This window comes from Artibeus jamaicensis, unplaced genomic scaffold, assembly GCF_021234435.1.
Source record: "Artibeus jamaicensis isolate MK-2021 breed Jamaican fruit bat unplaced genomic scaffold, CSHL_Jam_final scaffold_1019, whole genome shotgun sequence".
Lineage (NCBI taxonomy): Eukaryota > Metazoa > Chordata > Mammalia > Chiroptera > Phyllostomidae > Artibeus > Artibeus jamaicensis.
In genome coordinates, this window is record NW_026522025.1 from 6,898,646 (window position 1) to 6,920,647 (window position 22,002).

The following is a 22,002-nucleotide window of genomic DNA, read 5'->3' on the forward strand; positions in this document are numbered from 1 at the left end:
TCTCAGGTTTTACTGTTCCCCAATCTGCCATTTTATTTCATAATATAATTTTGCACACACTGTTCCTTTTGCTGGAACTGCTCTTCCCTCCCTTTTCTGCCTGACACACACCTACTTATATTTTAAATGCTTGCTTAGCTATTGCCACCTATTTGATATCATCTCTGAATTTCCTGTACACATACTCTGTTTTCCAGGATTGCATTGCACTTTGCTTCTAATTCCTTCATAGCATACACAGCTCTATATTACAACTGCTATTTGAAGACTAAGAGTAGGTTACCTACATACACATTTGCCTCTTGTACTGACTGTGAGTGTGAAAGCAAGAATCGTGCTATATTCATCTTTGGGTCCCAAGTCTCTAGTTTAGTGCCTCACATGATGTCAGCAGTCTTAAGTGGCTATTTGAACCAAGGGGGTAGGGAGACACAGAGGGAAGGAGGGGAGAAGAACAGGAGAGAGACAGAAGAAGAAAGTGAGGGGGTAAATGGGTCGTACCCTTCATTTTCTCTCTTAACCAGGAAAGTTCCTTTTAATCAGTTCTATCCTTCATCATGAGCACCTACGAAGTGCCATCCTGAGTCTAAAAATGTGAAACGTCAGCCTTTGCTGCCAAGGCACTCACAGCCTAGAAGATGAGGAAAAATAAACCAAGATAACTATAGTCTAATAAAGGTTTACTACCCATTCTCCACTGGTTGGTATTTTTGCAGCAGAGATCTTTCTGAGCCCCTCACCCTTCCTTCTCGCATAAATCACTGTCAACTTTAACTCTCGGTCTCCCAGTGTACCTCTCAGATTAATCTTCTCTCATGTCACACCCAGGTTGAAAAGGCTCAGAGAAGACAATGCACCTCCCTCACTCTGGAATTCAAGGTTCCTCACATCTGCCTGTTACGTGTTCTCCAACCTCACACATCCCATTACTCCCCACTCCTATTACTCCTCTTCCATCAAGGAAGGCTTTGACCTTCACTCTATGGGCAATAGGAAGCAGATGAGATGATTAGACTGGCATCGTAGAAACATTTTTCTGGCAGCACAGACATTTGAAAGGGCAACTTGGAAGACAGGAAACACTTTAGGAGGGCAAGCAAGAGATGGCAGGGCCTGGGACAGTTAAGATGGGATCAGAGTTAAGATTTAAACATATTAAAGAGTTCTATTAGAGGATTTGGTGGCCCCAAATGGTAGAACTGAAGAGAAAAGAGAATCAAACATGAGTCTGAAATTAAACATGAGCCAGAGAAAGTAGTAGAAAAAGAATATTTCGCATAGAAAATTTAGGAGGAAGAACATGCCTCGGAGTGTCAGTGAGGTATGCAGGGCATGAGGCCTGGAGGCGTAGGCGATAACTGGTGAGAGCTTAAAGAAAGGTGAGGAGTAATGATGAAGGCTCATGGTTTGTCCACATAAAGGAGGGAGGTGAGCAGAAGGGGTCACCCAGGTTGGCTGTAGAGGAAGAAAAGAAGATGTCACAAATTGAGGAACAGGTGGAGAGCCGTGGCCAGTGTGGCTCAGTTGGTTAGAGTATTATCCCATGCACCAGAAGATTGGGGGTTCAATTCCCAGTCAGGACATAGACTTTGGTTGCAGGTTCAGTCCCTGGTAGGGTATGTATGGAAGGCAGCCAATCAATGTTTTTCTCTCTCTTCCCCCCCCAAATCAATATACATATTTTAAAAAAAAGAACATATGGAGATATAAGACCCCAGGAAGGGAACTGGTAAGGGGCAGCAAGAATACAGGAGAAACAGGTGTGTGATATGAGGTCAGCTCCACCAAAGGCCCCCCCAGAAGTCAGAGAATAGGTCTTGGGTGAATTTCTGGAGAGGAATGTCAGCTGAAAGTTTGAGGTAGAAGTCAAATGGCTGGGTTTGAAAAATCTCCAGAGATAATTTGGTCTGGGGTAGCTACAATCTTAAATTAATGAAAACCAAGGGGAAAAGCTTCTTAGAAAATGAGGGTAAATAATTTGAGAAGGCCACTGCTGCCTGGTCTTCTGAAAAGTAAGTTGACCCAAGACCACGCTATTTTTTTGTGTGTATGAAGGATTTTCAAGATAACGGAAACATAACTAGTTACTAGGACTAGTAGTAATGTGAAATATAAACACATCAGCGGGCATGAAAATCAAAATGAATACATAGAAATTGAAGAGCAACAAAAGGGTACTTACAGTATGAGAGAATCGTTTGGTTTTGCGAATAAAATGTTTGTTGACATCACTTGCTGTGTTTATGCCAAATTCAAATATTCCAGGTATTGCAAAACCAAACTTGAAACTAGATTTGCTGTTTTCCAACCTTGAGACATTACGTTCATAATCTAAGTATGATTCATATTCTGTCAGTGCAAATTCATATTTGCCTTGGGTCTAAAGGAAGAAAAAAAGAACACGTTTTTATTTCATTTGATTCACATCAGTTCAGTAAAAGTCCACAAACATCCACGGTATGCTGACTATGTGCCAGACACTGGACCAGGTTCTCTACATACAAGAAATGCAAAGCCAGCTCTACGTCTCCCCCCGGGGCTCATGGTGCAGCAGAAGACACAGAGGTGTTCAGTACTGGGGGGAGGTATTCAGAACTGAGTGCTTGGTTTGGATTTGAATTGGCAGAAAGATAGGAGAACGTTTGGGCTGCGAACTTGGCTTAGGCATAAGCATGGAGGTGGGAAAGGGCAGGATGTATTTAAAAACTGCACAGACTCTAGTGTGGTTACACCAGAAGACATGGGAGTGAGGAAAAGAGGGGTGTGGTGAGAGAATGTGCTGATACGCGAATGCTGAGGCTTCTGGATGACTTGCTCTCCAGTTGGACTTAATCCAAAGAGGAGTCGAACCTCAGGAAGGTCATTCTAGGACAACACAGTGGTTGGATTGGTGGGGACAAATTTGGGGTCAGAGATGCAAGCCAATGAGGAGGCTGTAAGAGGAATGCCAGGCAGGAAATGAGGGTCTGACCGAAGGTGGCGCAGTGGGGATGAGGTGACAAGGGTGGAAAGATGCCCTTGAGAGGCCTCAGAAGAGCTCCCTGCTTAAAAATCAGGGCTGACTGCTTTGCACTTGGGGAACTGCCAGGGGGACTGCTTTGGTGGCCCTGGAGTGACCAGTCCCAAATTGTCTCCACCCCTACCCCAGCAATCATCAACTTCTAGACACTTCAGTTTCAATAACATCTCAGCTGCCAGTACAGAGAGGGAGACATGATTCCAGTTGCCCATTGGGGCCTAGAATAAGGCTGCCATTTTCAGGTTGGGTGACCTTGAACATCTGACTTCATCTGTTCATGCCTTACAGTTCCTTCATGTGTAAAATGCAGACAATAATTATTCCTGCCATTGGGCTTGTCCCGCGGGTTGTGTTTATATGGGTAAAATACTGTAAAGAGCCTGGCACAGCACTCAAAAAAGTCGGCCACGGAGAGGGGAGACAGATACACAGGCATGGGCAAAAGTAGGTTTACAGTTGTGAGTACGTTCAACGGAGTGCATTCTTGTATTATTGTTGATTAATTATTGCATTATCTTCCATACAAACAACTGTAAACCTACTTTTGCCCCCTCTGTATACCGTGCCTGGGCCTGGTTGATAAATGGCTGTCCTAGGGTCCTCTCTGGAAAGTACAGGCTGTAGAGAGGGCGCTGGCTCCCTGGGGGAGGGCATTTGTCCTCCCAGGCTCCCTTTTTCTTTGTTGGCCAATAAGTACGTGTGGGGACAATGGGAGCAGGAAGGGTGGTGGGTAGGGTAGCAACTTGACCTCCAGGAATGCACGGTTTTCAAAGTGGAAACTACCATGAAGGTCATCTGGTCCTACCCCTCACTTCATAGACAAGGACAGTGAGGCCCAGAGTGGGAAAGGAGCTGAGGCTGAAGTAAAACTGGGACTGGGGGCAGAGCCAGGCCTCGGGCCCCAGGGTCTTCTCAGACCTTGAGTGTGTGTCACTCACAGTAACACAGTCTATTCTAAGCCCCGTTCTCTGTGAGAATGCTTTTCAGATCGCACATGCCTCACAACAGCTTCTGTTGGTAGAGCTTTTTAGAACAATGTCTGATTCTAACAGGCAAGGACAGTAACACTAAGAGTTAACGTTTCCTGAGGGCCACCATTCAGCAGGTATGCTCAGCACTTCACACGTTCCTGAAGTAGTCCTCTCCCCACAGGGCAGAACCTTTGTAACTCCCAACTTAACGATGGGAGGGGGGGATTAGTCAAAGAGCATATGTGAAGGACCCACGGACATGGACAAAGGCGTGGGGATTGACTGTGGGAGTGGGGGGTGGGCTGGGTGGAAGGGGCAATTAGGGAAAAATTGAGACAACTGTGCTAGCATAAACAATACAATATTTAAAATAAATAAATATGCAGACAAGAAAAGGGAGACTCGGAGCACTTAGGAGCACATGGTGGGAAATCGCAGAGCCGTCCCGTGAGTGAGGCTCCACGTCCTGAGCTATTCTTCTGTTTTCCTGGTAGCTTTTGACGTTATTGTTAGTATAATTGCGGCTACCACAGCTATTGCTCTTACTCTGTGCAGCACGTCAGCCTCACCCCATGTCGTGAGGAAGGAACTGCCCATTTTACACACGAAGAACTGAAGCTCAGAGAGATGAAGGGATGCCCCAAGCCCGCCCAGTCGCAGGCTGCAGGCCTGGCCTCTCGGCCATGCCGGCCGGCTTTGCCCTGAGTGCTCACTACCCTGCGGAGACCTCCTGGCTGCCACATACCTGCGGGGTGTAGCTCTCCACGTTGTATGGCTTCCTAAACCTCGTGTTCAGAATGTAATGAGGGGAGCAGCCACCGCCGTAATACCTGTGATCGAGAACCGGGCCCTCCAGACTGTTTGTGAATAAATTAACCCTGCAGGGAAGGCACAGAGAGGAAGAAGAGGTGTGGGTAAGCAACGAGCTGTGTAACGTTAACTGGTAGACCTACCAAACAGCAGATGGTCCTACAGAATTTCTTGGCATGGCATTCAAGGCCCTTGATAGCTGGTAGGAACCGGCTTTCCCATTTGATCTCTGGCCACTCCCACCCACGACCTACTCTAGTTCCCCTGCTCCTTCTCTTATGTGTAAGTGCTGTTCCTTATGCCTAGAATACCCTTCCAGCCATTCACTGTTTTTTTTTTTTTCCTTATCTTTCAAGATTGAGCTCTGCCATTGCCAGTTGTGCGAAGCCTTCACTGACACTTGTTCCAAGCTGGGAGAGAGGTCCTCCTATGACTTTGTGCTTGTCCCATTCATGCAGTTATTGTTCTGTACTGTTACAGCTGTCTGACAAGAGTGGTCTAGCCTAATAGGTAAGAACACAAATTCTGTAGCCAGAAGCCTGGGGTCAAATTCCTGGTCTGCCATTTACAAGTTACATGACCTTGGCCATACCAGTTAACCTCTCTATACCTCAGGCTCCTCATCTATAAAATGGGAATAAGGAGAATACCCGCCTCATGTGGCTGTTGGGAGGAATGCGCAGGTGCTATCTGCTAAGTGTTTAGAATACTGCTTGGTCCATGATAAATGCTTGTTATTAACTATGTGTCTGGTGTCCCCACTGGATTGTGTGCCCCTGGAGGAGGGGGGTTTTCTTCTGAATTTCTGTATGACTCGCATCACGAGACAGTAAAATAATTAGCATTCACTGAAGTCTAACTGAAACAGACACAGGAGTGTCGTGGTGGTGCAGCATCCAGTGCAACACCTCAGTGTCCCTGAAGCCCTGGGCCGCACGCATCATTACGTCCATTTAGAACAGACACAAATGCCGTCCATAGTTAGACGTTATTGCTCACTCGTCCTGTGGCCCAGGCCTGACTGCTACTCAAAGTTCTTCTTGCTGTTGTTGAAAGGAGCTGTGTCTCCTTTCAGCTTCTGCCCATTGGCCTCAGTTCTGTTCCCAACAGAACTGTCTCAAGCTCTTTTCCCTATGGCAGAATGTCACGTGTCACTAAAAAAATTGTATATTTATTTATTTTATTTAACAAATATAATGTGGTGCTTACTTTGTGGAGGCACTGTAATAGTCAATTTACACACTTTGACTCATTTAATGCTTACGAGATAGGGATTAGTATTATTATACCCACTTAACAGATGAGGAAAGTGAGGAATGGAGAAGGCAATTGACCTGCCAGAGCAGCAAGTAGTGGGGCCGGGACTCTGCCTGAGGGACTAATTCAAGAACAGAGGCTGCATTCTTCCCACTACATAAGCTGCCTCTCACTTACTAGTTTCTTGCAATCACATCAGCTCCTTCAGTCCTTCCAGAAGTCGAAGGAAGGGTTTACTGTCTTTCTCCTACCCATGACAAAACTGAAGGCTCCCGTAGATAAGTGCTTCACCTGAGGTCTTGTGGCCAGGGAGCTCGGACCTTCACTATCTCCACTCAGAGTCTGCTGCCGGATCTGAATGTCCGCTCTGTCCCCTGGGACAGCCACGTGATCCCTGGGAACTGTCTTAACTTTTCCGGGCCTCAGTTTCCCTACAGAGGAGGTGGCGGTTATAATAATGAGCATGTAAGGTGGCCTTGAGAGGATGTCTTCCCCAGGTGAGGAGTCTCTTTCTCTCTCGTTGTTCCAATAGCAGCCTTTTAAGACTGTTAAGATTTGATTTTTGTTGAGGAAGAGGGTGAATCCCAGCAGGGCCACTGCTCTCCTCCCAATACTGTGTCAGATATGGTGATTTTTAATGCCCATGAGGGAAGCGTCTCACTCTTGACCCCCAGAGGCTGAGGAGATGCAGAACAGGGCAGGCGAGCAGGGCAAACACCGGGCCCGTTTGGTCCCTTCTGACCCGGCTCCTCTCACTGAGCCAGAGGACTGGACCAACTCAGAGACCCCCAGCAGCCTGGAACACAGAGTGACGGCAGACCCAACCTGGAAATCCATCCCTTCCCTAGCTGCTTAGGAGCCTCTCCTCTGGGCCAGACCCTACAGTGGGGCCCAGGGTTACAGAAGCAGATAAAACCTCCCACACAACTTGGAGATGGGATTCCATCTCCAAGGCTTAGAAAGCTCCTCACGTGGTCACAGAGCAGGGGCTAAATGCACACAGGCCTCTGTGGTCTCCAGGCACAACTCTGTCCCTAGTGTTCCCAACGTGGCCCTCCTTATGGCCCCGGTGTGTCGATGGGACATGCTCCTGCGGCTCCTCGCAACTGTCCTGGGAGAGCAGCCTTTTACATTCACTTATACCACAGCCTTTCGTCAGAAAGGTGAAAAGAAACAACTCTTTGCATATTGGCTTCTACTTCTTGTTTAGAATTACATTTAATTATCTGCCTCCCCATCTATATCATAGAAACGCAGTAACTTACCCACTAGCCAGATTGTCAATTGCCCAGTACTGGTCCACTTCTTGCTGACACTTTTTATAAATCCTTTTACAGTTTGCCTCGTCCGACTGGTCCCCACAGTCATTGTCCCCATTGCAAAGAAGTCTGCGGTTTATACACCTCCCTGGGATGGAAAAATGATGTCACACGCAGTTACAGGGCCGTCAGAGGGGAACTCATGCTATGAACACCTACTGGGCACCAGGTACCTTCTAGAGCTTTAATACTTTCTTTGACACATGTCATGGTGGGTTGGTAATGGCTTTTACATTTCACTCCCCCCCAAGAGGCCAGTGCTGTATGTCTGAAAGCACTTCGAGGGGGGATTATTAAGGGAAGGCAAGGGTAAGTGCCTGGCAGGCAGAGGTTGAGTGGACTTCCCTCCGTGAGGCTGGGGAGAGACGTGGGTTTGGTGGGTCCTGCACATCGTACCAGCTGTGTGACCTTCCTTATGTGACCTAACCCCCCACCTCAACTTACTCATCTGGAGAACAGGTAAGTCATCGTACCTACCCCTAGGGTTGCTGGGAATTTAGATGAGTAAACAGAACAGTACTGACTCAGGGTGCATACCCACTAGGTGTCATTATTACTATAATTAGTGCTTTTGTGGGCCAAGGGCATATCGCTGGTATAACTGCCTAATCACAATGATTTCCAGTATACCAGACTGCCTTCCAGACTATTGCCATGTGAACTATTTTCGACTATAAAAGTATGTGGACTACATGTTTGAAATTATTTGCAGCACTTAGGACTAACTTGGCTTCCTCTATTATTTGTATATTCTTGAGGGATGAAGCCCATAATACAGGCAACCCTATTTCCTTAGACGTGTCTGGTCAATTTTAATCAATGTTTTTGGGGTGTTAAAGGCAGAAGAACAACAATCTGGTCCTCAAATGTTTCTTACAAGGCATTAAACTAAAGCCTGCTCAAATGACCATTATGACTTTGGTCAGAATCACGGAACGCTGGCCATAATGAGTCTGTGGACACACTGTAAAACAGTCTTTCAGATTTATTGGATGGAATTTTGCATTTGCAGTGAGCCTTAGAAATTGTTCTATAAATCCCTAACTCTTTCTTGAAAGATCCCAAAGCATAGTCCACATGGTGACAGTAAGTGTAGAGACTCATAGCTCCTATCTAGATAATTTGGGTCAATCAAAATACTCTTATTTTTGGTGGACACTTGCAGACATAGAGACACATATGTTTGCTTGAATGAGACAGATGAATGGGTTGAAAAGATAGGCGTTTACTTAGTCCTGCCGCTGATGATTATTCATTTGTGTGCTCCTTTCTCCCTCTGTCTGTCCACCCATGTGTCCTTCCTTCCTTCCTTCCTTCCTTCCTTCCTTCCTTCCTTCCTTCCTTCCTTCCTTCCTTCCTTTTATCAAACATGTTTTTGCTGATATAGTGTGCCTTAGGGGTTATGCTGGACTTGGTGATGCACAAATGTGGAAGATAGAAACTGACCCTCCAAAGATTTTTCAGAGATCACTGACGCTAACTACCCTTATTTAACTGCTTCAGGCTCTGCCTCTGGCAGAGCCAGCTCGGCTCACGGTCTGAAAAGAGCTTCCACACCCATCCTGTCACTTGAAACTTCTAACAGATGTGTAAGGTAGTGACATCCCTTTGGATTTTTTGTTGAGAAAGGTTAAGTGACTTCTCCCAAGTCACAAAGTCAGAAAGAGACCACTTGGGATTTCTGATTCCTGCACACATCCTTTGGGTGTCCTTAGTATCTGTGAATGTGATTAGAATCCCCAAATTTCTAATTGCAGCTTTCCCACACACCTGTTGTATAACCTTCAGCAAGTAACTCCGCCAAGTGTTAATTTCTTAATATGTAAAATGGGGATAATAATTAACACCAACTTCACAGGATTGTTTTGATGAAACAACACATGTAGGAGGAGGCAGAGATTTGGAAATAAAGGGGCCTCCTTGCCTGACACATGGCTCTGATCTTGGCTCTGATCTTGAGCACAGGCAAGAGTTGGCACCACTGTCACCACCTGCCACTGCCTACTTTGCTAGCTTCCCCCTCCCACCCCTGTGTCCCTTTGTACCTGTCTGTGCACACACAAAGCCTTCACATCGCACTTGACTTCGGCACGGTGCACTGGTAACACAGTCTTCGGCTTCCTTGTCAGAGAATCTGCATGGGTCCCCGTGGAACTGAGAGGGTCGCAGCAAGGTCGCATGTCGGTACTGGAGTGGAGAGATTCAATGTGAGCCAAGGGCTGAAGCTCACGGACCTCGGGTGCTTAGGGATATGTGCTTGAGGCTCCACATTGGCTGCTTGCCTATTTCAACTGTGCTGTGAGCTTCCTGCAGGCAGGGACCTTGTCTGATCTCTGCATCTGCAGTTCAGTAGAGGTTTGCTGAATGGGGGGGGGGGACGCATGGGCTCTGGAGTTGCCAAAGGTGATAAGTAGATGGATGGGGCCTGTTCAATAGCACGAAGCCACCGTCTCTCAGCTTGATTATTTCACTGGGCTGACTCAGGTATTCTCATTTACTTCAGTATCTTACGAATGCAAAAGCATGCACTTGGAAGCCACAACAGACTCTGATACTTTCTAGTTATGTTGGGCAAGTTACTTCTATGATTTCCGTTTACCAATCTTTAAAATGGAGATAATTACGTAAAGGAACAGTTGTGAGGTTTCAATTACATACGTGACGTGTATATGAAATCTCATTACGTTTTCTGGTATATAGTAGGCGCTCAATTTCTGGTACTTACTTTTCTTTTTTATTACTAATAGCCTTTAGCAGCCAATCTTTATCTCTACCTTCCAGTTTGTTTATTTCAGGAATATTGATTGAATTTCTGAAATATTGATTGAACCACTCAATGGTTGAGAAAAAAAGATAGGTATTATTTGTGCTTGCTTATTTTGTTTGTTTTAAATCCTAATTGTGCCCCCGGGCTACCCTCAGGGAGGTCACAGGTGACGGTGTAGGCACAGGTTTTGAGGCGGGGGGGCCCGATAGAGGAAGCACGCAGTGCTGTGACTTGTAGGGGCATTTCTGATGCACACTTAGCAGATGGAAAAGTGACGTCTAGACTGAGCCCCGAAGGATGAACAGAAAGGCTGGGTGAGCGTGGAGGGAGCTGTGAGGAGGGGGAGGGAAGAGCAGCCTGGGTAGAGGTAACTGCTGTGCCGAAGCCGAGAGACCAGAGAGAGCCGGCCTCGTTCCTGAAAGTGAAGTTCGTCACGGCCAGAGAAAAGAGTGCAAGGCGGAGAGAGGCAAGAGGTGGGGGAAGACAGAGCAGCAGCGGGCAGTGCAGGGCTGTCTGGGCCCAGGTGAGGGCAGATGTAGTGTTTCATGGTGGGGTGATGGGGAACCGTGGCAGGGGAAGGGAGTAATGCAATTTGGGTGGCTTCCCAGCTGGTGTACCAGCCAATTACGGTCAGGACTTTGGTGAAACTCAAAGGGGCACGCCAGCCTGGCAGCCCCTTTGCAGAATGGCACACTAACCAGCCACAGTTAGTGATTGTACACTATCTGGAAATCCAAAAAAAATTTTTAAAGTATAGGCAACTATTCACCTATGCATTTCCAGAGGGGCTTTCTTCCTGGGGGGCAGAGGCTGGCTGGACAGGGCTCACGTCTGAAAAGTGGGCTGTAAAGGACATGCTGGTTGGAGGAGTGCAGAGATGTTGGAGGAAAGACATCTCCCAATTCCAGTTTGGGAGGTTTGAGGACTCTTCTCCCTTCAGCCAGTGACCTGCTGACAGCGAGAACGACCGCTGAGGGAAGTGGACTCTGAGTGAAGAGCTGTGGATGGCTGGGGGAATGGGTGACTCATGCTGCGTCTTCCTGGTTTACAGTGCAGATGAAGCAATTATCCAGATAATTGGATCAATGTTGATAACTTCAGCAATAAAGCCTACTTTGGGAACCAAACGATCCTGCTTGGCTCTCCACATCGATCCAATTAAGTGTGTAATTGTTTCGGGCCACTAGCCCACGGTCGGTTTGGTTTCCCAGGGAGCTGAGGACACAGCGGCTGTTCTCTGACACATCTGCTGCTCTCAGCGCTGGGGTCCCGGGTCAGCTCTACTGCAGTGAGGGGGCAGGAAAGACAAGGCTGCAGAGACCACGGTTTCTATCAGTGGAACACTAGACAAGAAGCCAGTGGCCTGAGTTCAATGCCTGAATTTGCTACTAGGGGGACCTGAGGACACAATTACCTCTCTGTTTACCCATCTGCTTAAGAGGGAGTGTAACAACCATCCTCTCTTCTTTACAGGGATATCAGAAAATACAATGAGATCAAACAACACATATTTATGGAACACCTATCATGGGGCAGAAGTTGGCCTACATAATGAAGATAAAAAACCGAGTAAGCCTTTAACAGCTCGTAGTTTAATGGGAAGCCAAATAATAAAAGAACAGTAAATGATAAATGCAAGAACACGGAGGGAGAGGGAGCTATTACATATCATTAAAGGGGGCTTCTCTAACTGTAAGTGGGGTTGAAAATCAGGGAAGGCTCCTCAAAAAATTGGTCCCTGAGCAGGGTTTCAAATTGTGAGTGGGTGTTAGCCAGTAAAGGAAGAGGGAAGGCTCATTCTGCCTGAGGAAGCAGCATGAATAAAGGCACAGCGAGAAGGGGTAACGGTCAGGGAATCACAAGTGTTCAGTGTGCTGGGGTGAAGAATGTTTTATGGGGATGTAGGCCAGGCCTAGTCATGGGGTCTAAACTTTAATACCATCAGCATGGCCTTGACCCTATGGACCATGGGTAGACATGGAATGGTTCCAGGCTGGGGAAAGGCGGGTCAGACTTGCATGTTTGATGCCTCCCTCTGGCTGCATGAAGAAAGATTAATCGAAAGGGCAAGGTTGGGGGAAAGAAGCCTAATTAGGAAGCTGTTGACATGAGCAAAGGCACATAAGTTTAGAAAAAAACCTGAAAGATCAAAGAAAGAATGTAATTGCTACTTGGCGGCACAGAGGAATGGAAGTAATTCATTCAATCGGCCAACATTTACAGAGGTCCTACTATGTGCCAGGCACTGTTAGTAGTGCCTCAGCCAGTCTTGCTGAGGATTAAGGTTCCTAGAAGCTCAGAGATCTCTCCAGGCCTGGGTCCTTACCCTTTTCTTCTGACAGGGATCACACCTGGTCCAGGAGGACCAGCTGGACAGTTCACAATCAACAGGCGTCAGTGCGACATCCACACTCCGTGTCCGCCTACTCTTGGCGAGGCTCCCATTGACTGCGTCTGACTCAAGAGAGGGTGGCCTTGCACCTCTAAAATGTCGTCATGAGAGAAGGAAGTCAAATATCAGTTGGGAATTAAATATACATACAACCACCTATCCATCCATTCAATAAATATATGTTTGCTCACTTGTGCAAAGCTATTAGTTTGTCATTCAAGTGTAGGTTAATTCATCTAACAAATATTTATTGAATACCAAGTGAGTGCCTGACATTATGGTTAGCTGTGGTTGAAAGTGTATTGAGCTTGTATCAGAAGACAGTCCATCAGATTTCTCAACAGAGACTTTGCAGGCCAGAGGGACTGGCAAGAAGTATTCAAAGTGATGAAAGCAAGGACCTACAACCAAGATTACTCTACCCAGCAAAGCTAGCATTTAGAATGGAAGGGCTTCCCAGGCAAGAAAAAGCTAAATGAATCCATCACCGCCCAAGAAGTATTATATGAAATGTTAAAGGGTCTGCTTTAAGAAAAAGACAAAAAAATATGAACAATGAAATGACAAAATTACATATCTATCAACAATTGAATCTAAAAAACACAATATACAAATAAGCAGAACAGAAAGGGACTCATAGATACAGAGAACATTTTGACAGTTGCCTGCTGGGAGGGGAGTTGAGGGGATGGGTGAGAAAGGTGAAGACATCAGGAAGTAGGAATTGGTTGTTTCAGAACAGTCCGGGGGGGGGGGGGGAGCCTGGGAATTAAACTTTCAGAAACACTGTATCTCCCTTAACCAGCCCTCATCCCACTTAACCTACCTCCACAACCACATACTTCTTGATATTTTAAAAAGACAAATTTAGAGTCTAAAACAGAAAAAATAACATCTTTAGATCACTAGACTATGTACTATAACTTTTGCTATGGTAACTCCAGTTTAGGCACACGACTCCTCTCAGAGCCTAATTGCCGAAAATAAGTTGCTTTCCATTGCTTTTGTCAGAATACGGCTTTCCAAGTAAAAGCTACCCAAGTACCTCTATCTGGAGTACAACTACCCACTATAAGTCAATGAACCCCTGTGCACAATTCTATAAATTTGAAATATTTCTTCAGCTAGTAGTTTCGGATAAATTAGTTACTTAGCGCATTACCTTAATATCAAACATTCTAAGTAACTGTAGGATTTAAGGAATAGGTATTTGCCAGGTACGCATAAAATGCTTCTTTGTCCCCACCCCCCACCCTCAGCTCTCAGGCTATGTAAATTTAAAGTAAATGTCAAGTATTCACCAGTTCCTGTGAAAAGAGGAGAAGAGAAGGTAGTCCATCAGCAGGTGGGTCATCTTGGTCAGGCTTTGCAACCTGTGTGAGCTTCCTTTTTCTCATTTGTATGATGAGAAAATCATACCCAGCTCACAAGGCTATTTTTCTAGGATCAAATTAAATGTATGTGCGAGCACTGTGTAGACAGTGCAGGGAATACAACCAGCTGGATGTAAGGTCTTCAGCAGTTCTCTCCCCTCTCTGAGCCTCTGTCTTTATGGCCTGGGGAGGGAGAGGTGTGCACGAGGTGGTCTTCAGGGTGCCTCTCGGGTAAGGTCTACGAGACATTTACCGAGATCAGAGCATACTGAGGGCGCTGTGCCACAGGAGATGCAGAGAACTGCACATACCATGCAGGTTCTGCCTTCCGGAACCCAGAGTCTGCCTCCAAATAGAAAAAGAGAAACATATGTTGGCTCTTCCAGAATTTACCCAGTGGGCAAGGCTGTAAAGCCTACAGTCTCCACAGCCACAGCTGTGCGTTAGGACATCACTGTGACTGCCAGGGGAGGCTGCACAGGGGTGGGGAGAGGCTGGAGGCAGGAAGCACAGGCAGGTGGCATGTGCAGTCAGTCCGATGAGTGACATGAGCCTGAGGTATGGCAGTGTGGGGGGTAGAGAATGGGACGACAGACGAATGAGATGTTTCTCTGGTGGAACAGACAGACAGTCAGTGATGGGTAATTGGATGGGGTCTGGGTTAGAGAGAGGGGTTTAGGTTGATGCTGGTTCTCAGTCTGAGTGTGTGGGTGGGTGGGCAACACAGGAGCAAAGGAGCTCATCGGGGGAGATGTGTCTGGAGCATGCTGAGTCCCAGTTGCCCACAGAACACCCATGTGGAATCATCCAGGCAATGGCCCCTGTGTGGTTTTAGAACCAGGGCAGAGATTTGCGCTGCAGATACAGCACAAATCCGATCATGGAAAGTGGTGAGAGAGGATATGACTGTTTTCGTGAGGACGATCAGGTCGGGGTAAGCTCTTGGGGAGCTTCCGCACCATCAGGAGACAGGAGAGACTGCGTCCTGCAGTCTAGGCGCCACAAATGTGCAGAGGCGACGGGGATGGGGGCAGCCTGGGGGCGCTGTGCGGGGACGGGCGACAGTGTCACATCTGCAGAGCAGTCAGGCAACGTGAGGCCTCAAGCGCATCTAGAAGACAAGGCCGTGCTGTTCGGCTCAGTTCCCGACACAGGGGGGACAGACACGCAGTCAGAGAGTGAATGAGGGACTTAATCTGACTAGGCCTCCAGCTTCCCCACGTAGTATGATGGGTATATGATGAATTTTCTTTCTCTTCCATCTGAAAGAGCGCGTAGCACTGTAAGATTCTTTGTAATTAATGTTTCTTTTCAAGGCACAAAGAAGGAAAAAATGTGAAGAGAGGAGAAAGAGCACTGAGGTTTGCCGAGTGCCCAGGGCTTGCCCAGCCCTGTGTGAGGGGTTTAGCCTGTGCTCTCCTCCAATGCTGGCGGCAGTGCTACGTGGTGGCTCTGCAGCTTGGCCACCTGTCTGGGCACGGGGGTGGCCCAGGGCCCTGCAGCTGGTGTGTGTGGCCGTGGGTTATCCGCTTGACTCTGGAGTCTGTGCAGTGCCTCTGCCCCAGGCAGCCAGGAAGAGAACCGGGCCAGTGTCCGCTCCGCCGGTCCCCACGGTCTCAGTGCCTCTTTCATTGCTGTGCCCGAGACTCAGTCATTAGGAAGAGAATCACATAGTTCCCACCGTCTCAGAAACACAGTCTATCACTCCAGACAAGGTCATTAACCAACACATTCTCACTTGGCAAAAGCCCTAAAAAGAGGATAATATTAACTACAGTGAAATCTGTCTCCATGACCACCCCAGAGACCTGCAAAAAATCAATTGCCTAGTAAAGTTAGATCTTTAATGAAAGGTCAAAGACTCCACTAGAAACCACAGGTGGATACTTTAAAATGGTAACTGGAGGCAGGATGTTGCACGCCAGCCAGCAGGAGGCAGGGGGCACTTCCGAGTGTGTTTTTCTACTCGTTTGCCCAGGTTTGACGAAACGACACTGTCTGTGATTTGGTTGCTCCTACGTGGTATTGGACAGCGCTGCTGGGCGTCCTCTTCCTGTTCCAACTGAGAAGCAGTGGCTCTGGCTGGGTAGGCCAGCGGTTAGAGAGTGGTCCCACTGTGCCAAGATTGTGGCTTTGATCCCTGGTCAGGGCACACATAAGGAGCAGCCAATCTGTGCATAAATAAGGGAACAACAAAATCTGTGTCTCTCTTTCTCACCCTTCCTCTTGCTATAAAAAAAAAAATCAATTAGAAAAAGAAACAGTTACATTGTGTTTATAGCAACTATCCATCCAATTTCAGACTATACTTGAGGCTGAGTTGATAAGTAATGTGCACACTTGCTATTAAGAGTGGCAATTATTTCCTTCTCTGACATTTGAAGGCCTATTAATGGGCAAGATATCACTTATAGAAGGAACTTGGTAAAAAGTTGTTTTAACCAGCAGATCTCTTGTTTTTGCACCCTATTTTCATTATGGAGGTGGCAATATAAGAAGTAATCAGCTGAATAAATAGTATGTTTGTCAATTACATTGGGTGAGATGTGTGTTGTTTATAACTACTACAAAATGCAAATTTGAAAGCCAGCAGTAAATTTTATCTTTGATTCCTGGGAATAGCGTGGAGCCAGGAAAGGGCAGGGCCGTCAGGCCCCAGGGCGTGGTCACAGCGCACGCTGTTCCCGCCTCTGCGTTCGGACAGAAAGAAACCACGTGAACGTTCAGACCGGCTGACCTGACTGCTGTCATTCCAGCTCCTCCGTGGTTTCCATGCTGAGAAATTAGACAGAGCAGCACGGAAAACTCAACAATAAACACTCATGAACTCACAGCGCAGAACTGGCAATTGTCAACATTTTGGTATACTTCGAGTTTTTTTAAATAAAAAATAACCCTATAAGTTTGATACCTGAGTTTTATATCTGCCCCAATTCCATTTCCTGTTCTTCTCTGAAGAGGGAAATATTGTCATGAATTTGGTATGTATCCTTCCAGTCTTTGAAGCAGTGTGTGTGTATACATATACATATACACACACATATACACACAATACACAGTTTTGCTTTTGTGTACTTCACTCACACTGTACACATTATTCTGCAACTTGCTTTTGTCAGTCAACATCGTATTTCTGAGGCCCTTCCACACTGGTTTACAGAGACCTAGTTCCTTCCTTTTACTTGGATGTTCTATCACAGGGCATATATCACATTTAATTTATTCTTTACCTTTTTGAAGGACATTTACTTTTTCTCAATGTTTTGCCATTGCAAGTAATGCTACAGTAAACACCTTCTACAAGTCCTTGGAACTTATCCCTCCACATAAACACTGGCAAGAATGTCCCTGTCCTGGAGGTACACAGAATGCTGTGCCCAGCCTCAGGACGTATTTCACCGGGTCCCCGTGTCCTGCACTCTTTCTAACAGGAGTCTGTGAACAGAACAGAGGCGGATGCGTCAAGCACGGCAGGAGCAGGTCAGCAGCGAATGGCGAGCCGTCAGCGCGTGCAGGCGGCGTGTGTCAACAGGGTTTGGCTGCCGGAAATGCCCCGGCACAACTCTCTTGTCACACAGTTTGTGCAGCAACTGCATCCCCTTTGCAAATAGCATCATTCCTCTTCGCTTACAGGGACAGCTTCTGGGTGGCAGATTTTCAATTTCTGCTTTCTCTGCTCCTTGCTATTAAGGATGTGAAATTTAACACAGCATCTCAAGGCAACATACGTGTGGCCCGGAGACAGGGAGGTGACACGGGAGCCCAGCACGGCAGACGCATGTGCAGGAGGAGGGGGCAGTGCATGAGCAGGATGCACACGGGCTCTGGGACCAGGAAAACCCGGATCTGAGTTCACCTTCTGCCACGTGTGGAGCGAGTAGCCTCGTGGCAGTTGCATGCTCCCTCCAGATCTGTTTTCCTCTCAGTGAACTGTAAGCAGCAGCGCTTGCCTCGAAGAGCCATGAGGGGCAGAGCTCCAGCGCTTAGTGCCTGGCACAGAGGGGCCGCGAGGGTGCGGTTGGTCTCGTGAGGACAATGTGATGATTACATCATCTGACTAGATTACAGGAGTAACTGGAAATGAAAGCTTTCTTAGCTGATAGGAAGGAGGTCTCCGCATTTTCTGTCCCAGAACTGAAGGCTGTTCTCCCACTTCGTGTGTGGGGACACATGCTGCGTTCAGGACTGCCCCGCGGGAGTCAGCAGTGGAGGCCGGAGTACCACGCCTGGATTCAGGTCAGGGTCTGAGGCTCATGAAACAGGAGTGAATGAATCTCTCCTCTCCCCCAACCAGTCCTCTCTGCTACAGGGCGAGTAAGCAATAGCCCCCAGCTCGTGACAACGCTGGAGGACCAAATTAGGTTTCCCAGCCCTCACTGTACTCACCCACCCGCATACGCATTTCCAACCACAGAGTGAACTTCCCAACATATTTAAGTCCGATTGTGTTGCTCTTTGGCTTAAAACCCTGCAAGCTTCTTCTTTTTATCCTCAGGTAAGGACATTTAAAAACTGCTTTTAGAGAGAGAGGAAAAGAGAGAGAGAGAAAGAAACATCGATGTGAGAGAGAAACAGTGATAGGTTGCTTTCCTGCATGCGCCCCAACTGAGGATCAAAATCACAAGCTGAGCATTTGTCCTAACTGAGGATCAAGCCTGCAACCTTTAGGTCTATGGGAAGACCCTCCAATTGAGCCGCACAAGCCAGGGCAAGGTGCGAGCTTCTTAACTAGCACTCTAGTGCCCCCTCAGTTCTGTCCATGATCTAACTCCTCCTCTGCCTTGTTTCTGGGAGCTGCCCACTTTGGTCTGTGCTCGAGGCTACTGAAGTAGGCTTGCAGCTTCAGGAACAAGCCAGTCTCTCTCTCACTTCTGTGTCTTTGTGCTGCTTCCTCTGCCTGGAACACCCATAACCCCCTTGGCCATTCAGCAAATCCCTGTTCAAAGGTAAAAATGCAGCTCTAGCATTACCCCTTCTGGAAGCCTTTCCAGACCCCACACCCAGGAGAGCTGACCACTTCCTCTCTTGCCTCCCACCTGCCCCTGTACCATCTCCTGGCAACAGCACACAGAGCATGCACTCATGTGTTGGCTCTCTCCATGGGAACATGAGCTCTTTGTACCCTACTCATCTCTGCGTCCTCAGAGATGAGCCTGACAGGAGGCCTTGTGCGGGAGTGGGTCAGTGTTGTGGGTCAGTGTTGTGGGCAGGGTCGCTAGGACCCCTTCAACCCCACCATTTCAGACACATTTCCTTGGATCCTGAATGCTTCTCTGCATACACACGGTGCAAGCAGGCAAGGCCTTGGCAGCTTGGTTCTTCTCAGGGCCAAGTTGGGATTCTTGATAACCACCATAGCTGTTATTTACTGAGAGTCCATTGGGTAGAAAATACTCATGGTACTGGCCTTGAGGTGAGTCCAGGGGCTACTAGGTGCTCCCCACATTAAGAGAGAGGTTGTGCTTGGGGAGCATTTATGGGATGAGTAACCGCATTCACAATCCTTCTTCCTATCACATCACTCACAGGTACCCAGCGGGAGGCCTGGGAGGCCTGGCATCTCATGGCAGGGGCTCCTCGTGCCCCAGGGAGACCCCCGAATTGCCAAGTTACTGCCCCTCTTTTCACTGGAGCCCAAGTTTGAGCTTCCGTTCAGAAGCATCCATTCCATTAAGTTTGAGCTTTGACTCAGATATTGTCTTTAGCCTGTTTTGCATCTTACTGATGGATACAAAAATGATGAAATATAGCATTTAGCATTTAACTCTGGGAACATCTGGAGTGTGTACTTGTGTGACAGAGAAGGGGGGAGGGTAGAGAGAGAGAGAGAGAGAGAGCGTAAACCCCCCAAATCTGAGCTGATGAGCAGGTAGAGTGGGCTACTCTCATACAGTACAATCTGTGATAGAATGAGCTCCTTTTTCCCCCCACACATAACAAACATTCTTTTGCATAACAAATTGCACCAAGGCTTTGTTCAGAATACGGAACCAGTATCCTATTATTCTTAGCATGACAAAATACATTTAAACATGTCAGTTTCTTGTGGGAACTTTTGTTGAAATCAGCCGCTTGGTTTCACAATAATTTGAAGCAAGTTGTTGATATTATTTTATCGGATGCGTGCAAATTGCTCCAAGGGATGTTCCTCATTCAATAGGCATGTGACAAAGAGATGGTCGGCATTATGTGGCTTTATAGTCCCTGTCGTATTATTGATCACGGAATCGTGTGTAACTGTCGCTTACCTGCAGCCAGGCAAACTGAGACATCCCAGGGCAGCCCAGAGGAGGAAGAGCCCGGCTGGTGCCCCGCAAGCCCACGTCCTGCATGTCTTCATCTCCTCTGTGTGACGGGACATCCAGCCGAGGCTCCCGGACCCACGAACAGCCTGTGCAGGCGGCGCTGCCACCAGTGTCTGTCCCCACAGAGCAAACAGCTCAGCAAGCAGTGCAAACAGACCAGTGACAAGAAACCCTTAGACTTTGCACAGACAGAAAACCTGCCTGCAACTCTGGAAAGCAATGACAGCAACAACAACAAAAAATCCACCTCTGCAGAAGCTTGGTTTTTATCCGCATATATGGACTTTTGGGGAGCAGCTAAGAGGACAGCCTGCCGGTGGGGCAAGGACTGTGGTCTCTAAGTCCAGGCTGCCTGGGTTCAAATCCTTTCTTTTAAAAATTTTTTTCAATTACAGTTTACATTCAATATTATTTTCCATCGTTTCCATGTGTATAGCATAGTGGTTAGATAATCATTTACTTTACAAAGTGTTCCCCCGGTATTTCCGGTCCCCACCTGGCACCATACACAGTCAGTTTACAATACTATTGACTAATTCCCTGTGCTGTACTTTACATTCCTGCGACTTTCGTAACTGCCAATTTGCACTGCTCAGTCCCTTCACCCCTTTCAAGCAGCCCCCCAACCCCTCCCCTCTGACAACAGTCTGTGTTCTGTGTCTATGAGTGTTTTTGTTTTGTTTGTTCATTCATATGGTTTTCTAGATTCCACGCATAAGTGAAATCACAAGGTCTTTGTCCTTCTCTGACTAAATTATGTCACTCAGCCTAATACCCTCGAGTTCCATCTATGTTGTCACAAATGGCAAGATTTTGTTCTTTTTTATGGCCGAGAAGTACCACCACTTTTTATGCATCGAACCCTTTCTTTGCCACTGACCTCCCACTAGCTCTGTGACCTTGAGCAAGTTGCTTTTGTTCTGCGCCTGTTTCCTCACTTAGAAACGTGATGAGCGTTAAGTAAGTTAAGGCACCCGACGAGCTCAGACGCGGCTGGGGATGTGCACTCAGACACCTGCGAGTGCCAGGTGGGATGCAGGGCTGGAGTCAGGCCCAGTTTTGAATTCGACTTCTGCCTTTTTCTGGCTGACTTCGAGCAAGTCTGCAAGGGGCTGAGGAGCTGAAGTCTATCTACTTGGGTTCAGATTCCCTGCGTGTTTCACCAGCTGTGTGACCTGAGTCACGTTATTAACCTCTCTGGGCCCGAGCTTCGTCATCTGTAAAACAGAGATAACAACGTACTCACCTCGTGGGGTTGCTGTGAAGGTCGGATGAATCTAAATACTTCAAACACCGTGAAGTGTGCCTAGCACTGCTCTGTGCTGTCCGTAAGGGGCTGTCTGTGGTTCTGTCTCCTCACACATGAAATTGAGAGGGCTGTGCCTACCTATCACTCAGAGTTGGGAGGGTCATATAAGATGCTAAAAGTGAGAATGTCCCACAAACAGGTATTATAAAAACAAAGGCATAAGATAATAATTACCCAAATATGCGTTTTTGTTATTCTATAACTTAGGTAGAACTTCATCGTGTTTGGGGAGAAACAGATCACTTCCCTGACCTTGCTGGGAAGTGTAGTACAGGAGTGGCATTTGATGAATTTAACATTTGTCACCAGTAATTGCCGGTCACCCTAAGAGCCGCATTAAAGGTCAGAGGAGACCCCTCATCTTTCCTCTGGGTTGAACGTAGGCCGAAGACAGATGCCACTCAGGTATGGTGAGTGCACTTGTTGTATTGGAGTCTGGAAGTGTGTCTCTCCCTCATCTTCCCATCGTTCTGAATAGTC

At 47.3% G+C, this 22,002-nt stretch overlaps 1 protein-coding gene across 1 annotated transcript in view; it reads right to left on the reverse strand.

The window, feature by feature from the left end:
- C8B (complement C8 beta chain) overlaps positions 1 to 20,385 on the reverse strand; it is a 39,297-nt gene extending 18,912 nt beyond the window's left edge. The window contains exons 1-6 of the mRNA XM_037148515.2: positions 20,157 to 20,385; positions 12,470 to 12,626; positions 9,422 to 9,563; positions 7,323 to 7,464; positions 4,736 to 4,868; positions 2,183 to 2,380 (exon numbers count right to left, since the gene is read on the reverse strand). Of these exons, the coding sequence (XP_037004410.2) occupies positions 2,183 to 2,380; positions 4,736 to 4,868; positions 7,323 to 7,464; positions 9,422 to 9,563; positions 12,470 to 12,626; positions 20,157 to 20,269 (885 nt within the window). The 5' untranslated portion in view covers positions 20,270 to 20,385. The remainder of the gene's footprint in view (positions 1 to 2,182; positions 2,381 to 4,735; positions 4,869 to 7,322; positions 7,465 to 9,421; positions 9,564 to 12,469; positions 12,627 to 20,156) is intronic.
- Positions 20,386 to 22,002: the final 1,617 nt, after the last annotated feature.